This window comes from Peromyscus californicus, unplaced genomic scaffold (genome assembly GCF_007827085.1).
Source record: "Peromyscus californicus insignis strain IS unplaced genomic scaffold, ASM782708v3 Scaffold_2__1_contigs__length_46816999, whole genome shotgun sequence".
NCBI classification, from domain to species: Eukaryota; Metazoa; Chordata; class Mammalia; order Rodentia; family Cricetidae; genus Peromyscus; species Peromyscus californicus.
In genome coordinates, this window is record NW_026294540.1 from 6,178,950 (window position 1) to 6,191,002 (window position 12,053).

Genomic DNA, 12,053 nt, shown 5'->3' on the forward strand with positions numbered 1-12,053 from the left:
ATCAGCTAAAGCTACACAGCACCTCCATAGCAACACCTAGTAACCTGGGCTAGTGTTTGATTGAGAAGCTGGTGTCTTGGCCTTTCCTGGTTTCTATGTAAAATTACTTACCAGAAAATCTCACACACACCCACACGTGTGCACGCACACCACACCACCACCACCACCACCACCACCACCAACCAAATGACTTGAAATACATCTGTGTGCTTAGTATATATGTCCTATGACAGGGATATTTTCCCATGATCCATCACGCCACCAGAACATTAGCAGCAGTACATGCCTCTGACCCCATTCATGTTTTACCAGTCATACCAATCACATCGTTAGAATAGGACCCAGGCATTTAGTCCTTCTGTCTCTTTGATCTGAATTGGTTCCTTCATTTTTTTTTTCCCTGAATCCTTATGACCTCGATGGTTCCTATGACAGCAGGCCAGTTATTCCATACAATTCAGACTTAGGTGCTATACGTGGACAGAAATATCACAAAGAAGGGCCTCTTTTCCTGTTCTCCGAAACAGATGACTCAGTTCCAACCGGCCACTTTCCGGATGTGCTCACATAGCTCGCTGGATGAAGAGGACGCCTGCTGCTCTTCATGGCGGAGCTGCTTTTCCCTTGGTTCTTGCATATTTTACAGAGACAGAACTATTCCATCCTATGCCCACTCATTTATTGGTTTGTTTGTGCTGTGTGAACTGGCCTTTTCTTGTTTCAGCCAGTGAGTCTCCAGGGCGGCTCTTCAGGTTGGCTTTCGTCTCCTTCTGGCAGATCCCCGCCATTCTTGAACACATTTCTTGTTCTCTGGTGAGAGACGTTCAGGTTTGCCCTGCATACATCCCCTGCACAAGCGTGTCTCCGTGGATCCCTGTTCAGTAGAAATGGTCCCTAGAGGCCAGATCTTGGAGCTGAGGGCAGTTCAGCATCAGAATTGCTCTTGCTGAGTTTGGTCCCCTGCACAAACTCCTGTAAGCTCACAAACACCTGTGAGCTCCAGCTCCGTGGGAGCCATTGTTCTCTTCAGGTCCCCTGCAGGCATCTGCACACACACAGCATAAACACACATACACACACACACACACACACACACACACACACACACACACACACACACACACACAGCATAAACACACATAGACACACATAGACACACACACACACACACACACACACACACACACACACACACACACACGTAAATACAAATAAAGAACTAGGGGCCAATTTTTTTTTTTTTTTTTTTTTGTGCAGCTTTGCGCCTTTCCTGGAACTCACTTGGTAGCCCAGACTGTCCTCGAACTCATAGAGGTCTGCCTGCCTCTGCCTCCCGAGTGCTGGGATTAAAGACCTGTGCCAACACTGCCTGGCCAAAGGCCAAGATGTTAACCCTGGGTTTTGTGCTTCTTTTGGGCTGTCACGGCTCTTGGACCTCTTTCGGGGGTCGGGCTAAGGAATGCATGTTTATATGTACAGTATAGCAGCCTTTATGTTCCCACACGTACACTCACGCAAAGACATACGGACATGCGTAGATGTACACATAGGTACGTTTACATGTATTTATGAGGGGAACCATGTTCACACAATTACCTCTAACTCCAGGCCAACTTTGCATCTCTGCCCTGAGTCTTTCTCTTCCCTATGCTTGTGACTTGTGAGTCAGCTTTCCATTCCAAACACACATATGTGAGATAATCAGCATATAAAGAGAACATGTTTATTTTGACTGATAATTTGAAAGTTTCAGTGTAGGGCTGGGTGGCCACATTGTCTTTTTTTTTTTTTTCAAAAACAGTTTCTTACTGTAATCCCAGCTCAGCTGGCCTGAAACCTTTCTAGATCCACCTGCCTTTGCCTTCTGAGTGCTGGGGTTAAAGGTCACCCGGCCATACCCAGCCGCGTTGCTTTTGGGCCTGTGGTGAAGAGTTACAACTGGTGAGAGTTCATGGGAAAACTTCATTTTGTGGCTGGCATCAAAATAGAGAAAGATGAATGGGTTGGGGTTCCATGACCCCTTTCGGGGGTAACCCCCAATGACTGAAAGACTTTCTTATAATGCCATGGGCTGAGGGCCAAGCCTTTAACTCATGGGTCTTTGGCAGGGGCATTTCTGCCTTTACTATTTTCTTCCTTAAACAAAAAAATTAGATTTATTTGTTTTATGTGTGTGAATGTTCTGCCTGCATGTGTGTATGTATGTGCACCATGAGTGTGTCTTCAGAGTCTAGGAGAGGGTGTTGGAGTCCCTGGAACTGTAGTTACAGGTGGTTGCAAGCTATGACGTGGGTGCTGGGAGTCGAACCCAGGTCCTCTGCAAGAGCAGCAAGTTCTCTTAACTGCTGAGCCTGGCCGTAGCCTTGTCTCCTCACCCGCCCTACGCCATCCACCCGCATGTGCAGAGACGTCCATCTTCCCCCTGCCCGAGCCTCTGGTAGCCCACCCTGCCTGCTGCCACACCTGATTGCCACTGCCCTCACTCTGCTTGGGCCTGGCACCGTGGCTCTCTGAATCTCCCACCTGGCCTGGATTCACGGCATCTATTAGAACCGTCCAGGAAGCGAAGGGTGGAGAGGAAGAGAAAGATGCTTCAGCTTAGATAAAGTGAATTGGCTTAAGGAGGGATGTCTCGGGCATAACTGGGTGGATAATGTGGGCCTGGCAGAGCTGAGACTAGCAGGTTACAAGACTTGGTGAGTGTCATGCTAAGTGATTTTTTTTTAAAAACCTGGAAACATCAATTTAGACTGAAAGGCAGCACAAAGGCCGTTTCCCCTTCACATTTAGTTCTAATACAATTATCTAAAGAGTTTTCTTTTCCCTCCAGGTTTCATTTTTCGAGGAGGAGCGGAACATATTATCTCGGAGCACGAGCCCTTGGATCCCCCAATTACAGTATGCCTTTCAGGACAAAAATAACCTTTACCTGGTGAGTCTTCACATCCGTCCCCGCGGAACAAGCCGAGGCCCTGATACTCAGATGATACCGCAGATTGAAAGCGGTTCTTGCTGATGTGGTCTGTGACACCGCTCACTCATTCAGTCGATTTTCTGACTAGACGTCTCCCATTCCTTGTACTAAAGATTAAGAGCTGACCCACTTAGAAACAGCCTACTGTACTGCGGCTACAAAGGGCAGCAATGGAAAGTGATTTAATTGGGAATGGTCTCTAACTACCTTTAATAGAATCTTGCTTTAATTAAATTAAATCAATTAATTTAGTTTTGGAGACAATGTCTCATTATGTAGATCTGGCTGGCCTGGAGTTTGCTGCCTAAACCAGGCTGGCCTGGAATTCACAGACAATCAGTCACCTATTTCTGCCTACCCATGCTCATTTCTTGCTTTTAATTTTTAAAAGTTAAGGTAATAATACATGGTTGAGGTAAGGAAGTGCAGCCCATTCCCTTCTCACACATGTGTGGAAGCCAGATGAGTTTATCTCACAGAAGCAGAGAATAGGATAGTGGTTGCCTGGTAACTGGGGTGAGGAGAGGCAGAGGAGGGCTGGCTAGTGGGTAGACCAGTTAGACTACTATGAGTAGTACTTGGTAAAAGGGATAAGCTTTGGTGTCCTGTAGCAGAAGAGGGCAACTCTCCCTAATAATTATTACATGCTTCACAATAACTAGAAGAGGAGGGTGGTCCCCTTGAATGGTCCCAAGACAAAGCAAATGGGAGGTGGTGAATTGGTTAATTGTTTTGATTTGATCAATGTACATTGTGTGTATTTATTGGACTATCATACTGTACCCCGTGGCTACACACAGTTTTTTTTTTTTTTTTTTCATTTTTTTTTTTTTTCAAGACAGGGTTTCTCTGTGTAGCTTTGCGCCTTTCCTGGAACTCACTTGGTAGTCCAGGCTGGCCTCGAACTCACAGAGATCCACCTGGCTCTGCCTCCCGAGTGCTGGAATTAAAGGCGTGCGCCACCACCGCCCGGCTACACACAGTTGTTAAGGGTAAATTAAAAATGCACATCTGTATTCCCCAATCCCACCCTAAAAATGCATATACTGGGCCAATGGGATGGCTCAGCCAGTTGGGCTGCTTGATGCCAAGCCTGAAGACTTGAGTTTGATTCCTGGGGCCTACAAGATAGAGAGAGAGAATTAACTCTTTGCAAGATGTGTCCTCTGATGTATACAAGCACACACACACACACACACACACACACACACACACACACACACACACACACGCATACACGAATGCACGCACAGTGTGGTGCATGTATCCACACAGGCATACACATATAAGCATACACAGATAAAGAAATTAATTTAAAAAGTTTAACAATGTGTACACTGAAGATGTGTGAAGTAGAACCCTGGTCCTCTGCTTTCTTAGCTCTCTGTGGGGAACAAATGTTAAAGGAGATATAGTCTCTTCCTGACCTTAACTATGTTTTACTGGGCGCGCACTAATGTATATATATACAAGAGGGTTTTTTGTTTGTTTGGTTTTTTGTTCTTTTTTTTTTTCTTCAGGATGCCAACACTCCGGAGGCAGAGGCAGGTGACTCTCTGTGAGTACCAGGCTAGTCAGGGCCACATAGTGAGATCCTGTCTCAGACATCTTTGATGTTACTACATAGTGCTGCTATACTTCGTTCTTTTTGGTGTCAGGGATTGAACTCAGGGCCTTGAGCACACTAAGCACATACTTTACCACTGAGCTACAACCCTGACCTCCAGTTCAGCCCTTTGGATGATGGCATAGTTTTCCCTGGTGTCCAAATAGCGTAGCTTATGGGATGCCAACACTCATTTTGGGGCCCTGTTTAGGTTCTTAGAGGATTAAGTTCTTAAATGTAAAGTGTGTATTCTAGAAAAAACCTTTGTTCCTGGATCAGCCCCTGGTCAGACTCTCATGTCACCATGGATGGGGATAAGGAGGCTTGTGGAAGGGAGCAGGGAGTTTTTTTTGTCTTGAACTTCCACTGGGCATTTTTTGTTTTTTTGTTTCTTTTTTGATGATGTGACTGCCTTTGTTTCTGATCTGGAAGAATCAGTCTATTTGCCTTGGTTTCCTATGAACTGAAGTTTCTCCCGGGCTCCACCCTGCTCTCTTGGTTTTAGTGCTTTGAGATAAGTCTTGTTGTGTACCCAGGCTGGCATACACCTCAAGGATCCTGTTGCCCCAGCCTTCCTTATAGATAAGGTTGCAGGCTTGGACCAGCATGCCCAGGCCACCGAGCTTTCCTGTGTGTCTGTGGTGTGTGTACATGTTCATGTGGGTGTGTGCGCATGTGCCAGAGGCCAGAGGTTGGGTATCTACCTCAAGTCACTCTCCACTTGATTTATTTTTCAGACAGCGTCTCACTGTGTGGTCCTGGCTGGCCTGGAACTCTCTGTGTAGACCAGACTCTCCTTAAGTTTATAGAGATCCACTTGCTTCTGCCTCCTGAGTGCTGTGTGCCACCTGGTTCCACTGTTTTTTGAGACAGGGTCTCTCACTGAACCTGGGCTTCAAGGATTCTTCCATTTCCCTGGTGCTGGAGTTAAGCTGTGTGCTACTGTGCCTGGCTTTTTCCATGGGTTCTGGGCATCTGAATTCAGGTCTTTATGCTTGAACAGCAAGCTCTTTACTGATAGCCATCTTCTCCTCCCCTCCTTAAAAAAAGGCTCTGTGTGTGTGTGTGTGTGGTGTGTGTGTGTGTGTGTGTGTGTGTTGCACATGTGTGTGGAGGCCAGGGAACGACCTCAGGTTTTATTCTCAGGAAAGCCATTCACTTCCTTATGATAGACTCTCTCATTGGCCAGAAGCTCATCAGGCTTCTAGATTAGGCAGGCTGGCCATGGAGCCCTAGGTATCCTCCTGTCTGCCTCCCTAGCACTGGGATTACAAGCACGTGCTGCCATGCCCAGCATTCACCATCCTTTTGTGGCTTCTGGGGGTCAAGGTCAGGTCCTTACACTTGCAAGGCAAGTGTTGACCACCTGAGCCATGTCCCTAACCTATATCAGCATCTGAGGTTGTGTCCCGGACTACCAAGATTGTATGATATAAAATATATGAGTTGCTTTATCTTTCCAAAATCAGAGAGTTTCTGAATCCAGAAACACATTCTTCAGCAACATAAGGGGCTTCCTCAATCACTAAAATAATCCCACTGTGTCCACTGAGCACTTGCAGAAGTTTGAGAAACAGCATTTTATGGCTTGCTCCTTCTGAAACTGAACACTAATTTGTAAATCTAAGGGCAGTGTAATCACAGGTGTATTTTAGTTAGTAAACAACAAAACAAGATTCTGCCTCTTGTACCTCTCGGCTTGGCCATCTCTTCTGTCCCCACCTTGGTTTTCATTTACATGTGTCTCTGTGTCAACCTCCCTGCCGTCCATGTGTCCTTCCCTCAGGTCTTTCACATTGTGCTACCAAGCCCTCCTGCTGTCATAACCCCAGCTCTCCTCCCTGCTACCCTCTGGGTGAATTCAGGCTAGCTACATGGTTGTGTTTACCAAGATTTAAAGCCCGTTTCTCCAAGCATCTCCTTCATTTTACCTTTGTCCCAGGACTTTCTTTGCTTTTGATCTTGCTTCTCTCCTCCCTGCTCCTTCAATTTCGGTTGGTCTGAACGTCCCCTATTTCTCTCTGTGGGCTGGGATCAGATGTTCTCTCTAGAAACACCTCCTGGGCCTTCTGCTCCTGGGATGGGGGACCATCTGTTATGCATCCTGTACCCCCATACCCATGAGTCATGGTGAGTCTCTTCCACTAATCTAATCTCTTAATGGGAACAATTATGTCTTGATGCTCCTAGTAGATGTTTACTGAGTAAATGCCTAAGACATATTCATTGGATGAATGATCGATTCTATATAATTCAGATTTACACACAGATTTATCCAAATCATATTATGTTAGCAATTGGAGTTTAAACTAAAGTATGCAATTCAAAATAAGCCTAAGTGAGATTTTTTTTTTCTTTCTTTTTCCCTCCCAAAACTTGGAGTACCACAAAAGGAAGTTGAACTTGGGATGTTTTGAATTTTGATGCTTAAAAAAAAAATCCTTATTTGCAGTGACATCCTGTTGAGCATGGCTTGCCATTTTCTGGTGCGTGGCAGAGGTAGCAAAAATTCATCCCAGTTTCTGGTTCCATCTATCAAGGTTAGGATGTAATTCTGGCAGGTGGCCCATGGAAACAGCGCTTTGTTGATCTGGCTCATGAAAATAATCTGTTGATTCCTGCATAATAACACAAGCCTTCACCAGTGTCCTTCCACAAAGATGTTGATTTCTACAAAGAAGACTTTGTTTCACAATTCACCATTTGCAGTATGGTGTCTGAATTTTCTTGTGAAATTCTTTGTATTGATATCTTTCATGCTGAAGGGCTTCTCCAGGATACCCTGGCTCTCAGAATGAACTTGAACTTGAAGATGTTCTGTTTCGTGACTTTACATTTTCTTCTCTCCATTCATCCCAAATGATTCCTCCCCAGTTGCATATAGAGGGATACTAGTTTTGACAACAAAGAGAGCCCAACAGTTCATGTTGGTGGGGCTTGCTTGGTTGTATGTATGAGTTCAGAACCCAGGTTCCTTCCATATTGTGGCTCCTCTGTCTCTTAGGAGGCTGTCCTTCATGTGATTGCTGTTGATATCCTGGTTCCAAGTGGATAGTGAGAGAAGAGAGAAATTTCGAGAAAGAAAATTCCTTCCACACAGAGTTATGTGTGAAATTATTTCCTCTCATGCTCTGTTAGCCAGAATTTAGACTGAATGTCCGTCGGTGTCCTCCCCCCTCTCCCCCTTGCTCGGGAGACGTGGACACATGCTGTCTAGCTGCTAAAAGTCCCTACTGCTGGTTTTTCATTTTTGTAACCAAATTCATGGGGGAAACCATTTAAAGAGAAAGAATTTATTTCAGCCCACAGTTTTAGATTCTCAGTCCATCATGGCAGGAAGGGTGTGGTCGAGAGGGGCAGCTTATTATGGCTGCCAGGACGCAGAGAGAAAGGGAGAGAGAGAACACCTGTGTCCCTGGCCTGCCTGCCTTCCTCCTTCCATCAGGAACCCCCGGTCTGTCGGATATTATCACTTACATTCAGAGTTGGTCTCTCCACTTGGATAACTCTCCCTGAAAACACCTTCACAGATAAATCTAGACGTTGCTTTACGGGTTTTGAGGTGCTTCTCAGTACAATCAAGTTGGCAGAAACACCTTCTCATCACACTATGGAAGAATGGAAGGGTGGATTTGGGAGAACAGTCAATAGTCCTCAGGCTCCTCGCTCCACATTCTGTATTCACGCTCACAGTGCTGTACACCTGTGTCCAGAATGACTCCTAATGGAGTCCTGATTTTTGTTGTGCTGTTCAAGGTTGGTTTTTCATAGTCTCTCAGTTTTCAACCCACACCTGTGCAATTTTGTGGACAATTAAGTAGGAACAATTTGGAAATGAGCCGTTTGTGCCACCGACCCCAGGGCCTTTGGGGACATCAGCCTCTGTTTCCACCTTGAGTCAGGAGGGAGTTAACGAAGGCAGCACCGTTGTTTACCCTAGTACGACGTGGCAGCTTACGATAGCTTTGACAACGAGACATGTGCTGTTTTGATCTCTTGGCTAGGATTATCTGAATTGCAGGCGTGTGTTCCCAACTTGCTGCTCTGGAAGCCGGGGTTTTGGAGGCTGCTGCCGGTCAGAAAATCTGGCGATTAGAAGACCCATTCTTGTTTTATTGCTGTTCCTCCTTTGGCTCCAGTCCCATTGCAGGAGGCTGTTATTGCCATCCGGGTTCTTCGCCTTCAAGATAGTTGATCCACGCCCGGGTCTTGAGGCATATTTCAAGAGCGTGCATTCAGAGTTTTGTCCTTTTTAGGAGCCGCAGTTTAATCGGGTGGCCTCAGTGTGTCTCCACTCCCGGAGTCTTGGATTCAGGAGGTCTGGCGGGGTGGGTAACCCAGTTTGTATTTCTCACACACTTCCATGAGCTGCTGCTGCTGCTGCTGCTGCTGGTTCAGCAGCGTCGCTCTGAGAATGGTTACCTTATAGGCCCTCTGGTTTCTGATTCGCTTCTTCCTTTACCCGGTAACTTAATGTACACATCTGAAATCTCTCGTTCTTCGAGGCCCAGGGATGGGCCCTTCCCCCTTAGGCTGTCAGCCTAGGGCTACTCCATCATTCTGTGTTTATTTCCTTTGAACTGACCAGCACCTTTAGTCAGCACCGCCCCCCCCCCCCCCCCCCCCAACTCATGTCCCCAGTTACTTGGTCGGCTGAACTGTTTCTTGCCCGGTGTGATTCAGTGCTCTCAAAGGGTTTTTTGATTTGTTTTGTTTTTGTTTTTCCTCTGTGTAGGCCTGGCTGTCCTGGAGCTTGCTCTGTAGACCAGGCTGACCTCAAATTCAGAGACTGGCCTGCCTCTACCTCCCAAGGGCTGGATGATTTTTTTTTTTTTTTTTCAATAGATGGCTGAATTGGGCTGGAATTCAAACTTTCAGAGATAAAGGCCTTCTCTCATCTCCTAGAGGTTACCTTGACCTTCCAGGAAAGTAATAAAAGGTCTCTTGTCAGGGCCCACATTGCTTAGAGGATTTTCACCCTCCTCCCCGATGACGAAGTTCAGAAACACTGGGCAGAGCACACTGTGATGCCAAGGGCACCATTGCGTTTTGTCATGGTGCACATGGAGTGTGCAAGCATTTCAAGGAGGTGGCTTGCACAGCATGTGTCTGCTGATGCTCTGTGCAGATTGGAATAGATCTTGCCTCAGTCCGCTTGCCTGTGCTAGAACAAAATCCCAGCCTGTGTGAGGACTAGATGTTCATTTGGCTCACGACTCTAGAGGCTGGGAACACCAAGAGCGTACCACCGGCATCAGGTCGGCACCTGGTCCGTTTTCTTCTTGCGTAATAGGATGATGGAGTGTGTCACGTGCTAAGACAGTCACCGTGAGAGTCTCTCTCTCCTTATAAAGCCACTAATGCTATCATCACACCTACCCAAGTCTTTATCTAACCCTAATTACCTCCCAAAGGCGCTACCTTCCAAATAGCATCATCGTATAAATTTGGGGTTAAATAGCCAACGTGTAAACATTTTTCCCCTATGCGTATGTGTGTTTGTATGTGTGTGGGCATGCATGTATGTGGTTGTATGCACACATACGTGTTCATGCATGTGGAGGTCCAAGGGTGATATGGGGAATCTTCCTTGATTGATCCGCACTTTATTCATATCAAGGTAAGATTTTTCACTTGAACCCAGAGTGCACCAACTTGCTCTGTGGATCCCCTGTCTCCCACCCAGCATTTTCGTGGGTTTTGGGGGTCCAAACTGCGGTTCTCATGTGTGCAGCAAGCGCTTTAACCACTGAGCCATCTCCCCAGTCCTGTCATGTGAGCTGTGTGTGTGTGTGTGTGTGTGTGTGTGTGTGTGTGTGTACCCTGATGTACTTGTAGGGGTCAGAGGACAACTTCTGGGAGTCAGTTCTCACTTTCCACCATGTGGATTCCAGGGAATGAACTCTGGCCATCCGAGTAGGTGCCAAGTGCCCATTCCCGATGAGCTAACTCACTCACCCCAACATGTGGACTTCGGAGGACACATTCAAACTGTATCAATACCAAATAACTACTAAATGTTCAGACCCCCACACACACCCCTACACACACATGTGCACGTGTAGACTATATTCATACACATTTGCCCTTCGTTTTGACTTCAGCACAGTGAATGGAAATTGCCCCTGCAGTCCTTGGAGTATAGATGCAGAACCCAACAGAGATATCTCCACCCCTTCCAAACCGAACATGTGTAAGATCTGCCCTTTAATTAGCATCTGCAGCTGCTGCCGTGGAAGGGCCTGTCTCTGTTGGCCGGCAAGTCTTTGCTTTGAAAGAGCAAGTCCTTCACAGCTCCGAGCCAGGCTCGTCTGTCAGCTGCCGCTGTGGCAAGCCTCTGCCATCAGCGAGGTTGCCACACCATTTAGGCCTATTTTGCCGGGGGGCTCTTCTCTCCCCATCTCATCTTCCCAGCGTTTGATTGCTGCGATGTGGTGACTTCCCCATTTGGATGAAATGCACCTATTCTGGGTAGGAGATGTCCCCGGTCCTTGCGAAGGTGGAAGATCATCGTTTCTTTCAGTGCCAATGGTCTGGTTATTTTCCAGCCCTTTATTGTCTGTGATCTTGTCTTGATATTCCGAAAGCCTTCGAGTCGTCACTGTAAAAAAAAAAAAAAAAATGTAAGCAGAAGTGATGGCTGTATTAAAGCCAAGGTCCATTCAAGGGCACGGCGCTGCAGCAACTTTGACTATGACTGGATTAGGAAACCGAATTGGTGGTGCAACGTCATCAATAATGGTCCCGGTGCCGTGCTGGGTGAGCAGCATCAGAATCAGCCCTTAAAAATGCATTCCCTCAGTGAGATGGCCGGGCCGGTGAGGCACTTGTCCTGCAAGCCTAATGACTTGAATTTGATCCCTGGAAACCGTGTAAAGTTGGGAGGAGAGAACCGACTCTGCCAAGTTGCCCTCTGACCTTTACGTGTACACACACACACACACACACACACACACACACACCAATAATAAGTAATATAATAAATAGTTTGGGGGAAGTACATTCCTCAGCTGGATGTGGTAACGTGTGCCCACAAGCCTAGGACTCAGGGGGCTGAGGCAGGAGAATTGCAAGTTTGAGGTTACCAGTGGCATCCTGTCTGAGAACAACGCAGATCCGTGGAGCTTGAGCATTGGTGCGTGAAGTCAGTCTCTGGAATTCGTATTTTAGCAAGCTCCCTGAGAGGTTGGAATGGAAGGGAGAAATACTCTTTTACCCTGATTTTTCTTATTACCACTATAATAATAATTCCATTCTTTTTTATTCCACTTGAGTGCCACCTCTATGAAGGCACAGGGATTTTATTTTATTTTTTGCCTTTTCATTCCTGATATTTAGAACACTAGGACATAGTAGACTTTCAAATATTATGGACGAATGTGTCTTATTTAAAAAAAAAAAACCACGTGTTTATTAGGCATGTGTGTGCATACTCTGACACATGCATGGAGGTCAGAGGACAACTTGCAGGAG

At 46.4% G+C, this 12,053-nt stretch overlaps 1 protein-coding gene across 10 annotated transcripts in view; it reads left to right on the forward strand.

Moving 5' to 3' along the window:
• The window catches only part of Cit (citron rho-interacting serine/threonine kinase), a 179,907-nt gene that overhangs the window by 22,616 nt on the left and 145,238 nt on the right, over window positions 1-12,053 (forward strand). For all 10 annotated transcript variants that reach the window (XM_052755142.1, XM_052755143.1, XM_052755144.1 and 7 more), the window contains one exon: window positions 2,831-2,932. In XM_052755142.1, coding sequence (XP_052611102.1) covers window positions 2,831-2,932 — 102 coding nt within the window. The remainder of the gene's footprint in view (window positions 1-2,830; window positions 2,933-12,053) is intronic.